The sequence below is a fragment of the Microtus ochrogaster genome, unplaced genomic scaffold, assembly GCF_000317375.1.
Source record: "Microtus ochrogaster isolate Prairie Vole_2 unplaced genomic scaffold, MicOch1.0 UNK38, whole genome shotgun sequence".
In the NCBI taxonomy this organism is placed as follows: Eukaryota; Metazoa; Chordata; class Mammalia; order Rodentia; family Cricetidae; genus Microtus; species Microtus ochrogaster.
In genome coordinates, this window is record NW_004949136.1 from 3,235,115 (window position 1) to 3,256,736 (window position 21,622).

Below are 21,622 nucleotides of genomic sequence, written 5' to 3' on the forward strand. Positions count from 1 at the left end.
GGGCGGGGCGCGGGCCGGCGGTTTGGGAGGGCGCCCCGCGTCCGAGAGGTGAGCCGGGCCCTGACGCTGCGCGGGTTCCGCGTCGCCGCTGCCGCGCCATGGCGGAGACCAAGATCATCTACCACATGGACGAGGAAGAGACGCCGTACCTGGTCAAGCTGCCCGTGGCTCCGGAGCGCGTCACGCTGGCGGACTTCAAGAACGTGCTCAGCAACCGGCCGGTGCACGCCTACAAATTCTTCTTCAAGTCTATGGACCAGGACTTCGGGTCAGTGGGCCGCGCGACCTGGGCGGGAGTGCTGGCCCTTTCCCGCGCGTGTGCGGTGACTGCCCGGGACCCCCCCGGCGCGGGCACGGGCTGGCACCTGTCTGCGCGGACAGGGCTCACGGGTCTGGGGACGTCAGAGAGCGCCCCCGGCGACCGTCACCCTGCCGCGCTTCGACAGCAGGTGTAGGTAGAGTCTCTGCGCCTTGGTGACCCTTGGTGTGTGTACTCACCTGTCCGTGGCGAGCTGGGGATCCGAGTCCTTGACTACCCTCTAGGTAGGCCACAGAGTGCTGTTTGTTGGACAGGAAAGGGCCCAGACTTCCTGACCGTCATCCAGTGATGCCCCTGTGCCCAGCTGGTCCAGGTTGGGTGCTGAAGGCCGCCCTCAAAGCCACCCGTCCCCCTTCTCTCCGGTCAAGCACAGAGCCTGTTGCATTCCCTCCTCTGTGGGTGGAGACCCAGGGCTCATGGCTGCCCAGGAGGGTGTGCAGTTTATGGGGGCTGGAATCGAGGGGAAGGGTTGGAGGTTTGTGGCTCCCAGTGGATCCTCCAGCTGAAATAGAGTAGTTTGGAATGGGTGAGTCATAGACACCCATCTGTTTTTTAGAGCTTAGAAAAGTTTCTGAAGCCTGAAGACAGACTCCCTGTAGCCCCTCTAAAGTCCCCGTGTCAAGGCAGAGGTCAAGGGTCACAGTAGCCTGTCCCCTCAGTTCCAGGCTCCTGTGCCTCTGTCCTTTCTGAACCACACACAGCATTTGAGTTCCTGGGAGTATTTTCTGACTCGAGCTGGCTTCTAAGGTAGTGAGTGTGTTTCCTAGCTGCACTGATGTGGCGGCTGTCTCAGGAAAGGGACTTCCTACTTGAGCTGAGCTGGGCCTCTGGGACAGTGAGCCAGGGACTGGCAGTTTAACAGAGGTCTGACAGGGCACAACCACAGAAACCTGAGTCCGTGGCTTGGCAGGGCTCGAGGCAGGGACATGCATGCTCAGGCCCTGTGGGTGGAGCAGGTGTGCTTGGTGCCCTTGTGTGGCTGCATCTTAGGGCTTTGACATTGAGACTGTTTCCTGGGTTCCGTGGTTGCAGGGTCCCTGGGCAGGGACCTCTCTCTGACCCTGCGCATCTAGGCAGGGCTGAAGCTGGTTTGGACAACTGAAGTCTCTTGCATACCCATTCCCTGTGCCCCAACCACCTAGAAAAAAAGCAGAGGGGAAAGTGTCCCCCACAACTTGAAGGCTGGTGCTCCCCATCTGCCTGGAGGCTGGAGGGTTGTGCTCTGGAGATTGGGCCTCCCCAGCTCTCCTGGCTGGGCCACCTCTGTGGTCTCTGCCCATAGGGACAGGGCATCTCCGGATTAAATTTATCACCAAAGTCACAAATGTTCTCCCAAACTCTGCTCCTGGGGTATGAGTGGTAGGAGCAGACAGACCCAGACCTGGGTTGTTTTCTGCTGTATGTTCTGGGTGTCTCTTGAGGGTACCCATTCCTCTGCTTCGATATCCATGTTGGGTAGGGTGTGCTAAGTGTAGTAACCCAGCATCAGCTCACACGGGTCCTGACTGAGCTTGTTCATGTGCAGGAGGACCTGCGGGTGGGTGCCCTCACTGTGGAGGAGGTGGGGCTGCAGGTCTGGGGACTGAAACAGGAGTTCCTTTGGGTGCATTGGGAGTGGCTGGGGCATGTGGTACAGAGCCAGCTAGCAGAGAGCTCAGAGGTACAAGTTGGGTGTCCTGGATGTGTAGAAGGACTAGGAGGCAGAGCAGCTAAGAGGAAGAGTCTGGGCTAGGAGGACACAAAGACACAAACAACTCATCCATAGGCCTCATCCTGACTGTGACCTAGAACTCTGGCGACACAGTGGCCTTGGGAGCCTGGAAAGGCAGCCCCTCCCCACGCACAACTGCATTCCTCATTTCCCTGCCTGAGTGCTACCTACAGAACTCCAAGGATACTGGGATAAAGTAGCTTAATGTTGGGAGAGGGAAGCTCAGTAGGGGTGGCTGAGCTGGGCAGGTGGCCTCAGAATAGAGTCTGTGAGGAGTGTCCTTGTGAGTCTAGGTTGTCTGCCCCCCTTCCAAACCAAAGAGAGTCTGCCCTGGCAGGGTTCAATTCCCAACAGGTATCTCTAGCCAATAAGGCAAAGGTCTTTGTTTCATGCCTACTTGTGTGCAGCTTGTGGTTGTTCTGACTCTGAACCACCAAGGTTTATTAGCCAGACTTCTAGGCTTCTGGTGGGTCCTGTGCAAGTGTCTGGTGCTTGATCTGGTGACAATGGAGAGTCTGGTCTATGGCAGCAGAGTGAGTTCATTTGGCTCTTGGTCCCTGCTCCTAGGAATGTATTGCTGCTGCCAGCTTGCCTGGTATAATAGTGAGCTCATCTGCCTGACAGTGGCCCCAGCATTTCGATCTCTGAGTTAGAGGTACCTGAGCTGGGGAGAGGCAGGCAAGGGTAAGGGCTGGGAGCCCATGGGCTCTAGGATCCGCTGCCTGTTTGCAGATGTTGTAATTGCTCCCTGTGCCTGGTACGGCTGCTTGGGGTTAGCGATTTAGACTCTCTGTGTTCTGTGTCTTCTCTAGTGTTTATTTGTGAGAGTCTAGGTAATGGTAATGCATTCCCTGACCTGTGGGAGGGGCTCCATGTTCTGGGGCTCAGTGCTCATGGGATGGGTTATTAGCAGAGTGGCCAGCGATGGTCAGTTCAAGGCCATGGGTAGTAAGACTCCTTAGGCCATGAGTCAGTCCACACCAATACTTGGCAGGAGTTGGATCCTCTTTCCCAGTGACATGCATACGACCCCTGAAGCTCAAGGTATCACCATGGCCTATGCCTGCCTGCTCAGCCAGTGTTGGCTGGCTGTGTGTATGGGAACTGGAAAGAGGCTATCTCAGGGCTGTGTCACTAGAGTTTGTCTATGTGTTATTGTGACCTCCAGGAACCCTGGGTCCTTTTTGTTCAAGCTGTGCTGGGCACCAAAGATCCTACCTTAGAGCAGATTCCTCCTTGGGGTAGGTCTCTGGGGGTGACAGGCAGAGCCCAGTGACCATAAGGATCTGTCTAGGAATTCTGAGGTTATGGCAAAATGCCTGCAGGGATGTCCTGAGTACAGAGAGTCAGTGGAGACACACCGAGGTCAGTTTTCCTCCCGAGAGGTTAGGCACTCAAGGCTCAGGATGGTACAGAGGTTTTGACTGTGCCTCGTCTGTTCTTGTTATAGAGTGCCCAGGCGGCTATTCTGTAGTGTGGGCAGCATCACATACCTGTGGTGCCTGTCTCTACCGTGGGCATTTTGATGTTTACCCCTTGCCTCGCCCAGGGTGGGGAAGGACCAAGGTTATCTTTGGGATCTGGGGCAAGTGCCAGCCTCTCATTTCTTCTTGCCCTGACCACTAGGCAGAAAGCAGGACTTGGGTCTCTCAGGCTGGGAAGGTAAGGAGAAGAGTGTCTTGGTGGGAATTGGAAGGCACAAAGACCTCAAGCTGGCCATGTCGCCTTAAGGGTCTGGCTGACTAGGCTCTGGCTGCTCAAGATAGGACACAGTGTCTGCTGGGGATCCAGGTAGGCCCTACTGTGGTGATAGAAGTTGCTCATATGTCTCTTCATGCGTGAGTCAGAGAGGGTTAAAACTTGGGTGTGGCAGGGGAAAGGAAGGCTGTTGATGGGTCCACTGGGACTGAGGTTGGGGGCTAAGGTAAGGATTCCTGTCTGGGTGTCTCTTGCTGTCATGTTACTCAGAGATAGCAGGCTTTCTGCAGGCCCTGGTCCATCAGCTACCACAGGCAGAGCCCTGCCATCCTCAAGAGAAACTCCACTCCACCCTGGGCAGCCCAGGTCTTCCTGTGATGACAGCCTCTCTTGTGGCTGCCTTGGCTCAGGCTTGTAAGTGGAGCCAGCCCCAGAGCTGTGACTTGTGATTGGTGGCAGCAGACATTAGGGGTTCTGAGGAGCGATTGTATCTGCTGTTGGGTCCTGCATTGTTAGTTCAGAGCTCGTAGGCACAGGGAAGTAGTGGAGACTAGAAAAGTGGTCGGAATTCACTTTCACTTTCAGGCTGCCCTGCCTCTGCTGTCCCCGCAGCCCTAGGTCTCTACCTAGCAAGTGTCCCCTGGAGAGGATGGGAAGTTGGTCTGCTAGGGCTTCCTACATCCTACTGCTGACCAGGGGACCTAGAGTAGTAGGCAGAGGTGGCCCTGCCCCTGGCATTGGGCCCATTAAGCCACAAGCCTGTTTCCTGCCAGGTGCACTTTCAGGACCAGTCTGGTTTCCCAACTCCATTGAACTCAAGTTTTGGGTGTGGAAAATCCCACTGTGCTGGGTGGAGCTGAGCACTGGGATGAGGGTGAGGGGCTGGGAATCTAGGGCCTGAGGACGTAGGTGGAGGCCTGTTCCTTCACAGCTGCCCCTTCTGACCTGTCCGGCTGCCAATCATGCCTTTTGAACACTGACCCCAGGCTTTCTGGCTTCCTTCCCAGTCCTAATTCCCTGACCCTTTGTGTCCTGCTTAGGTGAGGCTGGCTCTTTTTTAGTCCAGCATTAAGACAAGCAGGGATAGGTGTGGTCAGATACAGCCATGGACTGGTTAGCTCTGTCCCTGAATGCCCTTCCCCAGATAGAAACCAACCTTCTCCTCTGAGAGTTGGGACTGATGCTGTGCGTGGGGCACACTCTTTCTGTTTGGGAGACCACTTTGAGGGCAGCAGGAGCTGATATCCTTGGGCTCTCTCACATCTGTACAAGGGAGTCTTTGTGCCTTGCTGTGGTTGAGGCTCTGCTCTTGGCTGGGGGATGTGGAAGGAACTTCGGGGTCCCATGAGATGCACATCCTACTGACTAGAGCTTATGACTGCTCCAGAGAGGCGGGCGGAGGGTATGTGCTGGGCTGATGAGCACAGGAGCTAGTGGACCATAGGCTGTCCCAGGCACCTGGATGGGTAGGGCTACTCCCTAAAATAAGGAGGCTGAGAAGAGGCCCCAAAGGAGCCTCAAGTGTTATATGTTGTGGTGAGGCAACTGTTGGGTCCCCATGCCAGGAATCTATAACTAGAGACAGGTCTGAGGGAAATCCTGGAGCCAAGGAAGCCGAAGAATTAGGTTCTTTCCCAGGAACTCTTAACCTTGTCTAGGGCTAGAAGCTGATCTGGAAGTGAGCAGGAGTCCTAGCCTGCCCTTCCGTGACCCCTCTACATCTGTCTACCCCAGTGCTGAGGGTCCGCGGCCTGCGGCCAATGGAGAGCAACAGAGTTGCTAAGAGGAGAATGCATTATGTAAACCCTCAGTTATAACATCTGTGGCCTGGCAGGTACCCCATTGCCGGGCCCAAGGGTAGGAGATGTCATAGTGTTCTTGGTGGTCTGAGGTGAGGTAACCTCAGGGTCTTGTTTGCCTATAGGGTGGTGAAGGAGGAGATCTTCGATGACAATGCCAAGTTGCCCTGCTTCAATGGCCGGGTGGTTTCCTGGGTGAGTCTAGGGGTGGCCCCACAAGAATGATGCGGGTGACTGGACAAAGGTAGGGTGGTGGTTGTCATCTGCCCTGGGTATCTGTGGGGGTGGTTGTGAAGCAGATGAGCATCCAAGGCCTCACTCTCCCTCCACAGCTGGTCCTGGCTGAGGGCGCGCACTCGGATGCAGGGTCCCAGGGCACTGACAGCCACACGGACCTTCCTCCTCCCCTTGAGAGGACAGGCGGCATTGGGGACTCCAGGCCCCCCTCCTTCCAGTAAGGCCCCTAGCAGGGCGGAGACCTGCCACTGCTGGGTACTTGCTACCTAAGACCCACCTGGGAAGGGTGAAGCTGAGAACAGAGGACGGGACTCCAGCTGGGTGGAGGGACCTTCTAGAACTGGGGTCCTATGTGGTGGGTTGGGGACTAGGAAACATTTGAGATACTGGCTGCCAGCAACTTGGTCTGCCCAATTCTACCTGCTTCTCATCTGTGCAGTCCAAATGTTGCCAGTAGCCGTGATGGGATGGACAACGAGACAGGCACAGAATCCATGGTCAGTCATCGGCGGGAGCGCGCCCGACGTCGAAACCGTGATGAGGGTACTGTGGCTGTGCCTGCCCAGATCTGGACCCCAAACTTCCTTTGGTATCCCTTGGTAGAGATCCCAACTTGGTATTTCTACCCTCTGTGGCCTCAGAGTCCCTGCATTAAGCTTGAAATGCACAGGCCATCCTCATTCTGTGACTGCTGACTGAAGTCCCACAATCAGCTCCCACCCCACTGTCTCTACAGCTGCCCGGACCAACGGGCACCCGAGGGGGGACCGGCGACGGGATCTGGGACTGCCTCCAGATAGTGCATCCACCGTACTGAGCAGTGAGCTTGAATCTAGCAGCTTTATTGATTCAGATGAGGAGGACAACACAAGCCGGTAGGTGGCATGTGCATATGTCTGTGTGTGCTGGAGAGATTCATGCCTATGAGTGCTGTACGTATTTGTGCCTCGTGCTTATCTGACTTCTGGTTCTCGTTCCCTCCTCTGGTCTCCTGCTCCAGGCTGAGTAGCTCTACAGAGCAGAGCACCTCCTCTCGGCTAATTCGCAAGCACAAATGTCGGCGGCGGAAGCAGCGCTTGAGGCAGACAGACCGGGTAGGCAGCAGGTGGGTGGGGTGTCTGCTCCGATGGTGTGCACACAGCCCCTCATTGGGTCCCTCCACAGGCATCCTCCTTCAGCAGCATCACCGACTCCACCATGTCCCTGAACATCATCACCGTCACTCTCAACATGGGTGAGGCCTTCTGGGCTGGTGGGTGCTTGGTGGGGGTGGGTGCAAGCCTAGGAGCCTTTGGGGCCTGCTTACGGCCCCTCCTGCAGAGAGGCACCACTTCCTGGGCATCAGCATCGTGGGCCAGAGCAACGACCGGGGTGATGGCGGCATCTACATTGGATCCATCATGAAGGGCGGGGCTGTGGCTGCTGATGGCCGCATTGAGCCAGGCGACATGCTGCTGCAGGTGGGAGCCATGTGGGGACTGTGGGGGTAAGATGCACCCCCTCCCACCACCACTCCCTGACCCCACAAACCCCGCAGGTAAATGATGTCAACTTTGAGAACATGAGCAACGATGACGCTGTGCGGGTACTTCGGGAGATCGTATCCCAGACGGGGTGAGGGGGGATCCGTGTGGGGATGAGAAGGGCATGGGATGGGAGGGGTTGTGTGGGCCTCACCCATGTGATCTGCCGAACTTTACATACAGGCCCATCAGCCTCACGGTGGCCAAGTGCTGGGACCCAACCCCTCGGAGCTACTTCACCATCCCAAGGGGTTAGTGACCCCATGGAGGGGTGGGGTAGGGTGGGGTTCCTAGGCCCAGTCTGAAGGGTCTTTCTTCTCTGCCTCTATCATCTGTCATCTGTTGCCGTGCGGTAACTGTGCAGCTGACCCAGTGCGACCCATCGACCCGGCCGCCTGGCTGTCCCACACGGCAGCGCTGACGGGTGCTCTGCCCCGCTATGGTACGAGTCCCTGCTCCAGTGCCATCACTCGCACCAGCTCTTCCTCACTAACCAGCTCAGTGCCTGGCGCCCCACGTAAGTGGCAGCTTACACGAGCCCCGGCAGGAAACTGAGGCTGAAGGACAAGGGTTCACCAGAGCTCTTCCTGGGGCCCATTGTATATAATGTGTCTGCCCCCAACACCTTCACAAATGTGTACACTAGGATACGTGTACATATCTCATAGCCCAGCCATACTGGCCATCTGGATGCACTGAAGGATCCGCCAGGCCTGTGTTGCGGATTGGGAGGACACATGGTAGCCTCCGCCTTGCTTTCCTGCTGCCTAACATAACTAACAGCTTGAGCTCCCCAGGAAGGTGTCCCTGGGGGAGGGAAAGGGACTGGCTTGCCCAGAAGTCTTGGACTGTGGGACTGGGAGAATATCCCAGTTTCAGCTCACATCTTGATGAGATACCACTTAAGAGTAGGAGATAAATGTTTGATCCTGTCCCCTGCTCCCAACCTCACGGAGCTCAGCCCCTGCGTGCTGGTTGCCTGCCTGGGCTCAGAGAACGGTGCCTTGCAGAGCTGGAGGAGGCTCCGCTGACCGTGAAGAGCGACATGAGCGCCATTGTCCGGGTCATGCAGCTGCCGGACTCAGGGCTGGAGATCCGGGACCGTATGTGGCTTAAGATCACTATTGCCAATGCTGTCATTGGTGAGTCCCTGGCTGTATGGGAAGGGCCCAGTCTGTTCTTTCTGGTGAGGCTTCCCAGGGCTCAGCTACCCTGACTTTCATGGGCCTGTGGCCAGGGGCGGACGTGGTGGACTGGCTGTACACACACGTGGAGGGCTTCAAAGAACGCAGGGAGGCGAGGAAGTATGCCAGCAGCATGCTGAAGCACGGCTTCTTGCGGCACACGGTCAACAAGATCACCTTCTCTGAGCAATGCTACTATGTCTTTGGGGACCTGTGCAGTAGTGAGTAGGGGGGTCACTGGGTGGGGGTTTTTGTGGGGCTCATCCATTTGCCCTTGCTTACCCATCCCTCCCTTCCTGCCAGACCTTGCATCCCTGAACCTCAACAGTGGCTCCAGTGGAGCCTCAGATCAGGACACACTGGCCCCACTGCCCCACCCATCTGTGCCCTGGCCCTTGGGTCAAGGCTACCCCTACCAGTACCCAGGGCCCCCGCCCTGCTTCCCGCCTGCTTACCAGGACCCTGGCTTCAGCTACGGCAGTGGCAGTGCCGGGAGTCAGCAGAGTGAAGGTGAGAGTCATGCCAGCCCCTCCTCCACTCCCACTCCCTGGCTCTGCCTGGCCTTGCTGCTGTCCTCTGTGCTCCTGCTGTGTGTTTGGGTCCTGGTGGGTCCCATTTCAGGAGTCAGTGTGGGGCAGGGAGGGGGCTGTTGTGGGGACTCACTGGTTCTGTGGGTCGAGTGGGACTAGGAAGACGGCCTGGTGGGAACAGGCCTGGTATCCAGGTGGCAGAGGCAAGAGGCCAGGAGATGATGTGGCAACAATGAGGGTGAGAGTAGCCAAGGGCATCGAGTAGGGTTACTCTTACTCTTTAGGCCCCAAGCTAAGGAAGGCATGGGCTTTATCAGTTGTGGTACCTGTAGCCCAGCAGAGTGCCATGAGAGTGTATCATCTTAGGGAGGGTGGGTGTCCCTGAGGAGGAGGTGCGCTGAAGTAGAGCCTTAGGCAGAGTGGGGGCACAGCAGCCATTCTACAGGGTCTGGAAAAAAACTTAAGACAGTCATCTTTGAGAACATAGGATGGGAGAAAGGAGAGGTTGGGCCGGAGGGTGGCAATGCCCGAGGGGAAGCTGTTGAGTGACTACTGACCCTGGATAGGCCCTTGCATGCACCCAAGCTCAGCTTGGCCCACAATAGTCCTAGTTGACCATTGGTGAGCACTGGACTGGTGTGTGACTTGTGCTATCCCTTGCTTTGTGCTGAGCAAGCCTTAGACTGAAGGACTAGCAGAGTGGACCCTCGGGCCGGTAAGCCAGGTCCCCCTGTGTCCCTCTCAGCATGCCCCCAGCCAGCACGTGTTCTCAGGTTCCCACCACTTGCAGGACAGAAGCTAAGAAAATTAGCTGACCAGGGCCCTGGGGTTGGGTGGTCAGTGGGTCTTTGGGTGGTGGTCCCAGGATGGCTAATGGGAACACTGGGCACACAGGGCCTTCACTGGTGTCTCAGTTTCTCAGCTGTAACATCAAAATCAACCTTGGTTCAAGCATTGGGGTTAGGTTTGGGGTGCCAAGCTGGCCCTCATTATCCCTCCTGTCTGCAACTGCCCCTAGCTCCTTGCCTCTCATCTGCTCCTGGTATCTGCATGGCTGCCATTACCCTACTACCCCAGGCTCACCAGGTTCTGCCCTGGCTGTCTGGGAGCAGCTGGTGGTCCTGGAAATGGCCAGGCCTGGTGCTGACTCTGTGGTCCCTTCCCTTCTCCCAGGAAGCAAGAGCAGTGGGTCCACAAGGAGCAGCCATCGGACCCCAGGCCGAGAGGAGCGCCGGGCAGCCGGAGCTGGGGGCAGCGGCAGTGAATCAGATCACACGGCACCAAGTGGGTCTGGTAGCACTGGCTGGTGGGAGCGTCCTGTCAGCCAGCTTAGCCGTGGCAGTAGCCCTCGAAGTCAGGCCTCAGCTGTTGCCCCAGGGCTTCCCCCACTTCACCCCCTGACAAAGGCCTATGCAGTAGTGGGCGGGCCACCTGGAGGGCCACCTGTCCGGGAGCTGGCTGCTGTTCCTCCAGAACTTACAGGTAGCCGCCAGTCCTTCCAAAAGGCCATGGGAAACCCCTGTGAGTTCTTTGTGGACATTATGTGACCATCAACCAGAGTTTTCAGTGCTGCCTGTGGCAAGAGTCTGTGGTCCTGCTGTGCCAGGATCTCTGTGGACTTGCCTTAGTGGTGGCCAGCAAGGATAGATCAGCTGCAGGGTCTGGGCCAGGGCAGAGGGAGCAGGCTGCAGAGGAAGGGCTGAGAGCAGCAGCCATAATGCCATAATGGGATATGGACGTGGCATCCTGCCTGCTGTGTGGTGCAGCTCAAGTAGAGTCTTGTGAGGAGATGTCTGTCTTTAGGTCCTCAGCACAAGTCTCAGGGAACACCTCCTGGTTCCTTTTTTGGAAATGACCTCCATTTAGGATAAGAAAGACTCTCTTGGGCTCTGTGCACAGTCCCCTCCTCCCCCCAAATTCTCCCAGAACTGTGCACAGTGGCCCAGACTGACTCTCACTGAGTTCATGGGCCTCACCTGTCAGGCCAAGGTAGGGTTCTTGAGGGGTTAGACAGAGCCTTTAAACCTCTCTGGCTGCCTACACGGGGTCTAACTTATTTATTTATTGCTAGCCTGCCTGCTCTGAGGGTGGCAGCTGGTTACCCAATGGGGGCAGGTGCATGTCCCTTTCCCCCCACTTGGTACTCAGCCCATGACAACAGTTTGTACTGGGGGTACGTGGAGGATGCTTAGTACAGGAGACGAGAGAGGCCAGGCACCTTTACACGGTGATAGCGCACACAATAGCTACAGAGATGGGGTCCTGTCCTATCATTGCTACCCTGGTGGCTGTCCACCAGCATGTGCCACTGCCATCTTGGCATGGTAGCCCCACACATCTGCACTGTAGATACCGTGTCGAAGTCTGAGCAGCTGGGTAGTTCACATGTAAATGCTGCTTCTGTGTAAATGCTGCTTCTGTGTAAATGCTATTTTAAACACTAAAAAGCGTTTAATTTTATGGGACTGATGTGTGGCCTGCTTCTCTTTTCTCCAGCTAAGCTGCTTCCGTATTCAGGTGTTGGGGCCAGTCCATAACTGACCCAGGTCTGAGCCTGCCTGGAGTCTCTTCCCACTTGGTCATGTGACTCTGTTCCTGGTGCTGGCCAGTAACAGGGGTCTTGGAGGCAACTTTTCTGTCCTTGGTACCAGGAGGACTCCAGGGGTCCTGGGTGGCTGGTGCTGACCATGGTGCTGACCCTGACCCTTGCTTATGCTCTGTCCAAGGTGCTAGTAGTGACTTGGTTCTTTCCTACCGGCTTAGGTCTAGATCAGGAAGGGAAGAGGAGGCTGGATGTTGTCTGCCTACCTCTTGAGTGCCCTCTGCCTGCTGGCTTTCTTGTTTTGTTCCAGCACATTACATATGCCCAGCCCTCTGTTTCCAGGATGCCTGATCAAGGTGCTGAGGGCCCTAAGCTGGGCATGTTCAAGAAAGCAGTATGTTCTCGCCTCCCAGGTTCTGCTTGGGTTATTTTTAAATTCAAGATATGGCTATGGAGTACCAAAGAACACTCTGTGGGCTGCTTCTAAGATAATGGATCTCAGTCACCTGGGCAGGCCTTAGGTAGGGCGTAACAGGATCAAGGATGATCTTGCCTTTGGGGAACAGGTGGGATTATAGGATCCATCTTGCACACTGCAGGTCTGAGGGGGGTCACTGCGGGACTAAGGTCAGTGGATGACTTGGAGTCAGTCTGTAGTTAAGCGGCTCAAGTCTCAGGTTGAGGTACTATCTGGGGGTTGTCGGCTGGGCTCACTAAAGGAGAGGTCACTGGGTCAGGGTTCACTCACTGTGCCCCTGAACTGTCACCCCCACTGTTGCTCCCGTCTGCTGCCTCCTTGGGGCCTCCTCCCAGGAAGAACTCCTGGGTGTTGAGCTTTGGCAGCCACAGAAGCACATAACATTTGGGTAGGTGGAAGGTGGCCAGGATGCCCAGGGCACAGAACAGAATGGCACCCATCTGCACAGCTGGCTGATAAGTCACCTGCACATTTGCCAGGAGGGGCACAAAAGAGACCCAGATGATGAAATAAGCTAGCATGGCGAAGGTGAGACCACGGGCACGGTTGTAGCGGCCAGGCTGGCTCTGTACTAAGAAAGTGCCCAGGAAGCAGAGGAAGGCCAGCATTGCATTGGTGATGTGTACCAAGCCTAGGCTGACCCAGGAACGCACGCGGCAATGCTCCAGAACCTCTGTGGGCAGCACTACCCAGTCTGTCACCATCTCTGGTGGGAAGGATGTCAGGTACCAGGCACATAGTGCTGCCTCCACAAGAATGGCCAGCAGTACCACCAGCCAAGCCCAGGGTCCCCGAAGGCAGCTGCATAGCCAGTTCGCCCAGCTCAGTGGCAGCTCAGATTCCACAAAGATCTCGGCTGCTTGCAGGAAGAGTGTGCTTAGGCAGCCTGTGAGAGGAAGGTGAGCCAGTGGCTGTTGAGCAAGGCAGCTGGCAGGGCTTGGCCGTCCTGGGAATAGAAGGACACTGAGGCAGAAGAGGCCTAGGCAGACCAGGCCAAAGCAGAACCGTGACCCACCTGAGGCCTGAACAAGAGGGCTGTCCCAGTGGTGGATGAAGAGCCCCAGGGAGGCAAGTGCTAGGCCTAGTACCAGGCAAAGCAGCAGGAGTAGTAACAACACAGTTGGTTCTCCCCAAGCCAGGAATTTAGGCCTACGAGGTAAGCAGCCTGTGCTTTTCTCTGGGGACCACTCATCCTGATTACATGGAGTACAGGCAAAGTCATCTATAGTAAAAGAAAGAAAAAAGCAGCGTAGGGTCTGGTGACGGGAGACAGAATTCCCCAGCCCAGCCCCTGACAGGCGCTTGCCTTCAGCATTAGCCTGGAGGGGAGGCCCTTGCCTAGGCCTCTGCCCCCAGCTCAGCTGTGCGGACTGTCTAGGGAAGGAGGCTCACCTGGATGCTTCTGGTAGCTGCCTGCTTTGCAATCCTCACAGTCATAGCAGCAGGAATGGAAGCCCTTTACTCTGCGCACCTGGCCTTCTTTGCACTGCCGGGAGCACTGGGACACTGGCACCTGGACATGGAGCTTTGGGTTAGGTTCCCTTGGCTAGCACAGACAACCCCAAGCCTATACCCACCATGGCTTCCACCTATCTTGTCCTTACCTGGTTCCCTGGCCAGTACATCTCGGAGTGCTGCAGCTGTAGGGTGCCATTGAAGGTTCCCACAGTGTGCAGCACAGGTGTAGGGCTCTGCCACACCCACATCTTCAGGTCATACTCCATGTCTACGTTCCCTTTATCGTCAAACTGCAGTGTCAGGTTCCGAGCACGGAAACTCATGTTGTACATGTTCTCCAGGAGCTGTGGGTTGGGGTGGGGGTAAGGCTGACCCATGAGCCTCTCCAGTTAAGACATGATTTAGCTCTCTGCCTGGTGGTTCAGTATTCCTGAATGAGCAGACATAGACCCAGCAAAAACCCTACCCTCACCTGCCAGGGTTGAACAGGCTCTGATGCGGGGCAACTTGAGGCATTGCACTGTAGGGTGTTGTGAAGGGCCTGGGCCACACTGTACACAGCTGCATAGGTTGCAAAAATCTGGTGGTGCAACTGCCCTGTTGATAGGTTCTGCAGCAGTCCAGACGTCAGGTTCTGCAGCATGACGTGGTCACACTGTGGACAGCGTTGTCCCATCACCCCCTCCTCCAGGTCCAGTTCAGCATTCAGTGAGGCACAGAATGTTGGGTCGGCAGCCAGGGCAAGGTGGGTCTCCACATAATGGGAGAATTCTGGCAGCTCAGCACCTCGCTGCAGAAACCCAAGCACAGTGCCCACATGGGCAACATTGGGTAGTGTCGTAACCATGTCAGAGGTCAGCCAGGACTCACTAGCCACCCATACCTTGGGTGAGAGGCCCTGACGGATGCCGTAGCTAAAAAGGGAGTAGACAGCACGGGGGGAGGCAAACAGCACCACCACTTGCACGTTGCTTTGGTTCACTTGTTGTAGTACATCAAACACCTTGCCCAGCTGTTGATCACTGGTGGCATGCAGTGGCACCAGGCCCTCGTGGGCGATACAGATACCTCGTGGATTGGCCAGGCTAGAGAAGATGCTCAGACCTTCCCGACCATAGTCATCGTCACTACCTAAGGCAGCCACCCAGTTCCAGCTGAAATTCAGCAGCAGAGCCACAACAGCCTGCAGCTGCACACGGTCATTGGGCACTGTGCGGAAGAAGGATGGGAATGTTTCCCGGTCACTGAGCCGATCCATGCTGGCGCTGTAGCTGACCTGTGGTGATGGAGAAGCACCTCCTGCTGTGAGAGCTCAAGGACACAGTTGGCTGAGGGGAGGCAAAGGGTGCGGGCTCACCTGTGGCATGAGGAAGAAGCTGAAGAACTTGCCTGTAATCAGGGCAAGCTCTGACGAGTGGGGCCCAATGACAGCCAGCACACGCGGCTGGTACTGTGTGTAGTTGCAGTAGGCAGCGATGCTGTGACTGCCCACCTTTGCCATGAACATGAGACTGGGCTTCATGGTGACTACCGGCTCCGAGCATGTGTCAAATAGGTCATAACCCAGGCGCAACCCAGGGAGCAAGGCAGATCCATTGTTGATCTCCTCCACAGCCATCTTCATAGCCATGACCAGAAACAGACCAAGGGGTGAGAACCTGAAGCCACATGGGATTGCAGGTGCTCACCACCTTACCCCCAGCTTGGGAGTACCACAGACCCATGGCTGCCAAGCCTTAAGCCCACCCCCACCTCAGCTACTAGCCTCCATACCTGGTGCACAAGATGCTATTGGGTTGTGTTCTCTGGTAGACGGTGTCCTCCTCAGTTAAGCCCAGGGGAAATAGCCCACCAAGTATGTAGTCCCCTTTAGCTTTGAATTGCTGTGCCAAGCACAAGGAGGCCCCCATCCCAAGGCCCGGGAGAGCAGCCAGGCTGAGGCACAGAACAACCAGGTGTGGCATGGTAGGTAGAGACTTCCAGTAGAGACTGTAGGGTGTGCTGGAGCCCCAGATATACTGAGTCCAGGGGGAGAGAGCAGAGAATTTGTTTAGCAAAACTTCTGTGCTTGGCTGCCAAGCCCCCAAGGGGCTCCGGTGATATGCTCAATAGCTCAGACCTGATAGTTTGTGTATACTGGACTCATCTTCATAGCGTTAATGCGCTGTCTGTCCAAGAGAGCCCAGCATGCCAACTGTGACCACTGACTGTGCTCTTGTCACTTGCCTATGCCCAAGCCCCTCGGTGCCCTTCTTTCCTAGAGCAGCCACACAGACTGTAAAGGGGAAGGTGGAGAAGCAAGCATTCAGGGTCCCAGGGTTTCCCTTGACTGGAATAAGGGTGGCACTAGGCTTATACTTGTAGGCATAGACACTTTTTATCTTCTGGCTTCTGCAGTACTGTCAATAGGCAGGGGCTGCAGAGGAAGTCCCTCAACAATGACAGTAGACAGCTGGTTAGCCAGGGCCCCAACCTTCAGGTGGGGTAGGGAGAGCTGGAGCTGAGTTTCCTGGGTGTACTAACCTGCCTCGGTTCTGGGGCAGACTCACTGAGGGTCCCAGCTTTCCTGCTGGGGTTCTGAGAGCTGTAGAGACCCTCGCCCTTTCTGCTGATCCTTGGAGTAAGCACTCCTGCTTTGGCAGGCATGTAGGTACCTCCCGCAGCAGAGTGCTCACAGCTGGCCCATGAAAATGAGAAGAGGCCATAAACAAATAGGTTCCTGCAGCTGCTAGGGCCAGGTGTGTGTCTGTATGCAGTCAGTGGGTCCTTCTTAGACGCTTCCCTTGTTCTGGCTAGTTTTATGTCAATTTGACACAAGCTGAAAGGAAGGAGCGTCAATTCCTCCATATAATCTGGCTGGAGAGCATTTTCTCAATTAGCAATTGATGGGGGGAGGACCAGCTCACTGTAGGTGGTGTCATCCTTGGGCTGGTGGTCCTGGATTCTTTAAGAAAGCAGGCTGAGCACCCCTCCATGGCCCCTGCATCAGTTTCTGCCTCCAGGTTCCTATCCTGACTTCCTTCGATGAATGGTGAGGTGAAAGTGAAGTGTAAGCCTTTTAAATAAATCCTTTTCTCCCCAAGTTGCCTTGGTCATAGTGTTTCATCCCAGAATAGTAACCCTAGCTAAGATATCCCCACTTAGTCTGGGTGTGAGGGAGCTATTGCTAACACAGCAGGTTTCCGGCATCCGAACATGGGGGAGGCTGTTGACTCTTGTTTGAATAGGTGCCTGGGTAATCTCAATGTCGTATGGCATCCAGCAGATGTTATGGAAATTACCTTTGCATTTCCCTGCTGCCCTGTGAGGATGTCCACAAAGCACATGTACACTATGAATCTGTATGTGACACATATATCTGCTATTATATCCTTCTTTTCTGGCCAGTCTCTTCAAATCTTTTTGATGATTCATTTGCATTGGTGTTTACCTACATATGTGTCTGTGTGAGGGTGCTGAATCCCTTGAAACTGTAATTGCAGACAGTTATGAGCCGCCATGTGGGTGCTGGGAGATGAACACAGGTCCTCTGGAAGAGCAGCCAGTGCTCTTAACCACTGAGCCACCTCTCCAGCCTCAGTCACCGGAAGTCATCAGCCTTGGCTAGCACTGTGTGGCCTCAGGTTCTTAGACATAGCTGGAAAACACACAGCCTAAGCAGATGAGTTGGGTACGGTGGAGTACCAGGAAGACACCACTCATCATGTACCCGCTATTTAGGTGGATATTGTGTAGAAAGTAGCTCTAGTTTTCTCCAGCTTTGTCACACAGACCTTTCTCAGTCTAGCCCCTCAAGGTGAATGACCCAAGTGTTTCTGTTCCTGCCTGTAAAATGGAGATAATACAGATCTCAGCGTATGTGTGTGATCAAGCTAAGATTCACCAAGGACAAATGCATGGCAGTTTCTGTGGTTCTGGCTGCTGGCTAGACATGTTCCATGCTTTCCTGGTTCACATTGCCCTTTGAGCCCTCAGTCTGTCTGATCCCTAGGGTTAACTCCCTCCCCACCCGTATGGGTAGGTACTTTTAGGTTCTTCCCCATGTAATCAGGCACCTGGCACACTTGTGACCCATCCTAGAATGCCATACCCAATCATGTAGGTGTAGTTTATTTATGTTGTAAGTACTACATATATCATAGTTCTTGAGGAAAGGGATAGGTCCTAAAGTTTGCATTTATAGACATCACCTACAATGGGGACACTGTCCTAGGGTTTAACATTAAGACCCAGTGGGAGAGAGAGGTTAGGGTCTTATGCACTGGGTGTCAACCATGCTGGGTATGGCCATCTGTCAGCTAGACAAGGGGGCCTAGCCCCTTCCACAAGTCATATCCTATCTAAGTCACCTGAGTACCGTGGTGACAGGAGCAGCAAGCTGGCTAGAGAGAGGCGTGGTTTGGCCAATTCGTACTGACGTTTTATTTTAGAGTCTTGGGGGAGGCCACCTTCTGAAGGCTGATACTTATTGCAGAAGCTGTGAAGCAGGCTGCACTGACAGGAGCATGCTTTCCTGGGGAAGTCTCAGCTAGCAGTTTCAATGGTTTCCATGTCCAAGGAGACAGGGCCTATTTAATACGCAGAGAGGCTAACAAGGAGGCAGGTGAACGGCAAGGAAAGGGGTCTTTGGTATTCACGTCACTGCCAAAGGAGCCTCATCTTACCAAAGGACAGCTTCTGGAATATGAAGGGGACCCAGGCATGCAGGCCCAGGGCTGTGTGTCTGGCACGGATGCCATGTCTTAGGTAGGATACGCACCAACCGGGCATATTGACTGTGGGGGAGACAGAACCTCCAGATCCCACACATGGGAGGTAGAACACGGCCCTCCTCCCTCATCATCTCCATGAGCCATCCAACTTCAATGAGGCCTGACTGAACACACACATAACTGAAGCAGAGGACGAAAATGGAGTTCAATGGTCTTATCCTGGACCAAGAGCACAGCTACCACCCACCTCACTTGGCTCAGCTGCCGCTGCCTTTCTCTTCACAGCCCATGGCCCTCGACAAGCCCAGCTTTCAGGGGGACAGCAGCATCCAGAAAGCACTGCTGTGGGAGAGGCCCCAGGTTGCCCAAGCCCAGTTCTGAGTAGGGGAAGCACCCTTAGGGCAGGTCTAGCAAGGAGTGCTCAGCGTAGAGCTTCTGGGAGATGTCATACACATTCTCAATGAAGGGTAGGGCCTCTCCCAGCATCTCCACTGCTTGCTCAGAGGAGCCCACATTCATGGCCTCGAGGAAGACCTTGCGTGTGGGCAGGGTGCAGAAGGCCACAGTGACAGCTTGACGTATGATCCATGAGTGATAGGCAGCCAATGTGGTGTTATAGGCATCACTGCAGAGAGTGGAGGTACTAGCATCCTCGGGGCTGGTGCGCAGGCCTTCAAGGAACAGCTGCAGCCAGCGCAGAGCACGGTGCAGGCGCAGCACAGTCCGGCAGCCCGAGTTAGGGTATCGGGGCCGCGAGCGGCGATCTATGTCTACCAGCTTGTTGCCCACCTCGTAGGCGACCATGGACTGTAAGCTGGTGTAGTGCTCACCCTGTGGGCTGTTCCTCAGACCTTCCATTATCTGCAGCTTTGAGACCACGTCCTTGGAGATGAATGAGAAGATGGCACCCAGGCTGTTCAGAAACCTGTGCAAGGAAGTATAAGTGTGAGGCCCTACCTAGAGGGCCAGCCAGCCTGCAGTGCAGGAGACCTTACCTTGGATGTGTCTGGAGGCCGGGGCAGGAAGGCTATGGAAACTGTCTGCTCACTGTGCCCACGTCCCTGTGCCCTGTGGGATGCAGGGGTTCCACGTGGAAACGCACCTGACTAGCCCCTTCCAGCTGGTGATGTAATGGTCCAGCAGCACTTGTCCATCTTCAGTAAGACACTGCTTGAAGCTGACCAGGATGACTTTGAGGTTGAAATCCGACTCTGGGTCACCCATCTTCTATCGAGCTGAAATAGTTTTACACAGAATGTGTAGTCATCATGCTGGCTTATCTCAGCGTGGCTCATTTTCTCAAGAAGGGGTTGGGAAGACTTGAAAGAAGTGAGGTGCTGAAACGACTTGCTGAGAATCACCCCTTTACCTGAGTGCCTTCCTCAGGAGCTGAAAGCTCTCCTGTAAGCCAATATGACCTTGTTGTGCCCTTGATGGATCCTGTACCCACAGATCTTGACATAGCTGTTCCTTGCCCTTCAGCTAGTAATTTGGTCAGTTCCTGACCTGAGACTCCGTGGCCACACTGTTTGCAGCTCCTACTGCTTCTTGCTTTTCTGTTTCTTCTCTTCCTAGAGCACCTGTTCCACACATTAGAGGAATGTTTCCAAAAGGTAGGCATAGTCCTCCTGGCCACACCTGGACTTCACCATATCAGGGCAGCATTCTGGTGGGAAGTTGTACCAAAACAAAAACTGGGACTCCAAAAAAGCAAGTGATTCTTCCCCGTGGAGAGTGGGAAGGGTGGCTGAACAGGGCTTTCCCTTCCTTGATCAAGGTTTTAGTCCCCAAATTAAAGCGGAGGCTGTGGGCTGGCATCTGCTAGACAGACAGATGGACGCTCCTGCTGTTGAAATGGTATGCAATCCCTAAACAACAGGGTAGCTGGGGCAAAGGTCTTACCACACATGAAGGATTGCTCTCAGTCCTCCCACCAGCTTCAGAGAACATTCTGGAAGGGATCCAGGGCAGAGGCCTTAAGGTAAGGCGGGGCTCTGAATTCTGCAGGCATTTTTATAGTCACCCCACAAACATTATAGTTCCCACATTTATCTTCAGGTGTGGGGACTGAGCTTAAGAGCTTCTTGTATGCTGGGCAGGGAATAACCTAAGCAAGCAAGCCTTTAACTTTCTTTTTTTAATCTTTTATTTTATTTTAGCCTGGCTGTCCTGGACCTCACCGTGTAGATCAGGCTGGCCTTGAATCCAGATCTGACTGCTTCTGCCTCCCAAGTGCTGGGATTAAAAGCATGTGTTACCACACCTGACTAGGCCTTTAACTTTCAATCTTCCTGCTTCCTGAGTAGCTAGAACTACAAGCCTGTGCCCCATGCTCCTTTTGTGCTCATACTTTGAATGGATAACTCCAAGCATCCAGCCCCCACCTTCCCTGGTACCCTAAGAACCTTGTCTTGGTGTCCAGGACCAGCCCTGTGAGACGTGGTCGCATCTCACCTACGTCCTGCATGAATACTCACCATCAGTTCTGGCGGTTCCTGTGTCCCTTAGTGCTGGATCCCTGTCCTAACCGCTGTACCATCAGCCCCCCCACTCCCCGCAAACAAAACAAAGCAAAAAAACCCCATCCTTATCAGGGGTATCTGTGTGCAAGTTTGTTTTTTTTTTCCTTCACACAGTCCTATGACTCAGTCCTTCAGTTCTGGGAATGTGGTCTGCATGTCTCCCGGTCCATGAGCGAGGCTGTCAGAGCGGTGATATGGCCCCATGGGTTGGACTGGATGCCCGGCACAAGTTCCAGACCCTGAGCCCGGAAATGGACTCACCTTGTGTTCAGGTGTCAGGGACAGCCTTAGAAAGATGGCGACAGCCAGAGTCTTGCTACACACCCCTCTCTTAGCGTCTGCACTGCCCACTGAGCAGACAGTCTCTGAGGCGCCCTACAGTTCATCTCTTGGCCATCTAACAATCCTACAGCCAGGCCTTTTTGCCCAGAGCCTATATCAGAAGCCAGGTAGCCCCTTAGAGCTGTCCGTGGTACATTGGAAAGAACAGGAAGGGAGGGAGACTCATCAGTTTCCGGAAGGTGAAGCAGGGCACATCTAAGCTAGACAGGGTGGATAGTCCGGCAGGAGGCCCCATAAGCAAGCACACAGCAAACACACCCAGGCGTAGTAGGGAGCTAGGGCCGTTCAGAGAGGCCCGCAAATCTCACCTGGGTCGGGTTCCTGTGGCGGGGGACCGAGGCCGGTGATGGAGAGGGTTGACGAAAGCTACAATGAGGCTGCTGTGGGAGCCAAGTCTTTGCCCGTCCCTTCCGGCTGTCTATGGAGATGCACTCCGCGGCCTGGATCGTGTCAGGTAGGCGTCCCCATGCTTGTCCCACGCCCGCAGCCTGTTAAGAGGCAGCTCGAAGACTGCGGTTGGGCACAAGTCCTGAGTTGCAGCCCCAGGGGCTCAGCCCCTACCCCGCC

The 21,622-nt window shown here is 55.1% G+C and overlaps 3 protein-coding genes across 7 annotated transcripts; 1 reads left to right on the plus strand and 2 right to left on the minus strand.

The window, feature by feature from the left end:
* The first annotated feature begins 11 nt into the window (after positions 1-11).
* Positions 12-11,466, plus strand: Dvl1 (dishevelled segment polarity protein 1). Of its 4 annotated transcripts, XM_013354304.2 has the most exons (16): positions 12-268; positions 5,653-5,722; positions 5,860-5,981; positions 6,204-6,307; positions 6,501-6,639; positions 6,765-6,858; positions 6,929-6,998; positions 7,085-7,224; positions 7,302-7,378; positions 7,471-7,538; positions 7,652-7,804; positions 8,298-8,429; positions 8,525-8,692; positions 8,775-8,981; positions 9,678-9,716; positions 10,175-10,252. In XM_013354304.2, exons 1-15 carry the CDS (start codon positions 99-101, stop codon positions 9,686-9,688), a joined length of 1,725 nt encoding a protein of 574 aa, XP_013209758.1. In that variant the 5' UTR covers positions 12-98; the 3' UTR covers positions 9,689-9,716; positions 10,175-10,252. The 4 variants fall into 4 exon arrangements, with proteins under 4 accessions (XP_013209758.1, XP_005368748.1, XP_005368749.1 ...); XM_005368691.2 differs by lacking the exon at positions 9,678-9,716 and having other exon boundaries at positions 10,175-11,466; XM_005368692.2 differs by lacking the exon at positions 9,678-9,716 and having other exon boundaries at positions 7,652-7,729; positions 10,175-11,466.
* An 83-nt stretch (positions 11,467-11,549) lies between these two features.
* Tas1r3 (taste 1 receptor member 3) lies at positions 11,550-16,983 on the minus strand. The gene is made up of 6 exons (XM_005368693.2): positions 15,253-16,983; positions 14,837-15,137; positions 13,952-14,755; positions 13,626-13,823; positions 13,414-13,534; positions 11,550-13,243 (listed from the first exon to the last, which is right to left on the minus strand). Exons 1-6 carry the CDS (start codon positions 15,441-15,443, stop codon positions 12,288-12,290), a joined length of 2,571 nt encoding a protein of 856 aa, XP_005368750.1. The 5' UTR covers positions 15,444-16,983; the 3' UTR covers positions 11,550-12,287.
* Positions 16,984-17,874: 891 nt separating this feature from the next.
* Positions 17,875-21,618, minus strand: Cptp (ceramide-1-phosphate transfer protein). Of its 2 annotated transcripts, XM_026790044.1 has the most exons (4): positions 21,364-21,618; positions 19,561-19,771; positions 19,294-19,426; positions 17,875-19,116 (listed from the first exon to the last, which is right to left on the minus strand). In XM_026790044.1, exons 3-4 carry the CDS (start codon positions 19,413-19,415, stop codon positions 18,588-18,590), a joined length of 651 nt encoding a protein of 216 aa, XP_026645845.1. In that variant the 5' UTR covers positions 19,416-19,426; positions 19,561-19,771; positions 21,364-21,618; the 3' UTR covers positions 17,875-18,587. The 2 variants fall into 2 exon arrangements, with proteins under 2 accessions (XP_026645845.1, XP_005368751.1); XM_005368694.3 differs by lacking the exon at positions 19,561-19,771.
* Positions 21,619-21,622: the final 4 nt, after the last annotated feature.

Excerpts from the sequence above, each read along its gene's own strand:
- Tas1r3 (XM_005368693.2), bottom strand. The coding sequence starts at position 15,443 with ATGCCACACCTGGTTGTTCTGTGCCTCAGCCTGGCTGCTCTCCCGGGC. Across the intron at positions 14,756-14,836 it reads GCTTCTTCCTCATGCCACAG|GTCAGCTACAGCGCCAGCAT; the intron begins GTGAGCCCGCAC and ends CCATCACCACAG. Across the intron at positions 13,244-13,413 it reads CAGCTACCAGAAGCATCCAG|ATGACTTTGCCTGTACTCCA; the intron begins GTGAGCCTCCTT and ends CTTTTACTATAG.
- Dvl1 (XM_005368691.2), top strand. The coding sequence starts at position 99 with ATGGCGGAGACCAAGATCATCTACCACATGGACGAGGAAGAGACGCCG. Across the intron at positions 6,640-6,764 it reads GAGGAGGACAACACAAGCCG|GCTGAGTAGCTCTACAGAGC; the intron begins GTAGGTGGCATG and ends CTCCTGCTCCAG. Across the intron at positions 7,225-7,301 it reads CAGGCGACATGCTGCTGCAG|GTAAATGATGTCAACTTTGA; the intron begins GTGGGAGCCATG and ends CAAACCCCGCAG.
- Cptp (XM_005368694.3), bottom strand. The coding sequence starts at position 19,415 with ATGGGTGACCCAGAGTCGGATTTCAACCTCAAAGTCATCCTGGTCAGC. Across the intron at positions 19,117-19,293 it reads AGCTGGAAGGGGCTAGTCAG|GTTTCTGAACAGCCTGGGTG; the intron begins GTGCGTTTCCAC and ends TTCCTTGCACAG.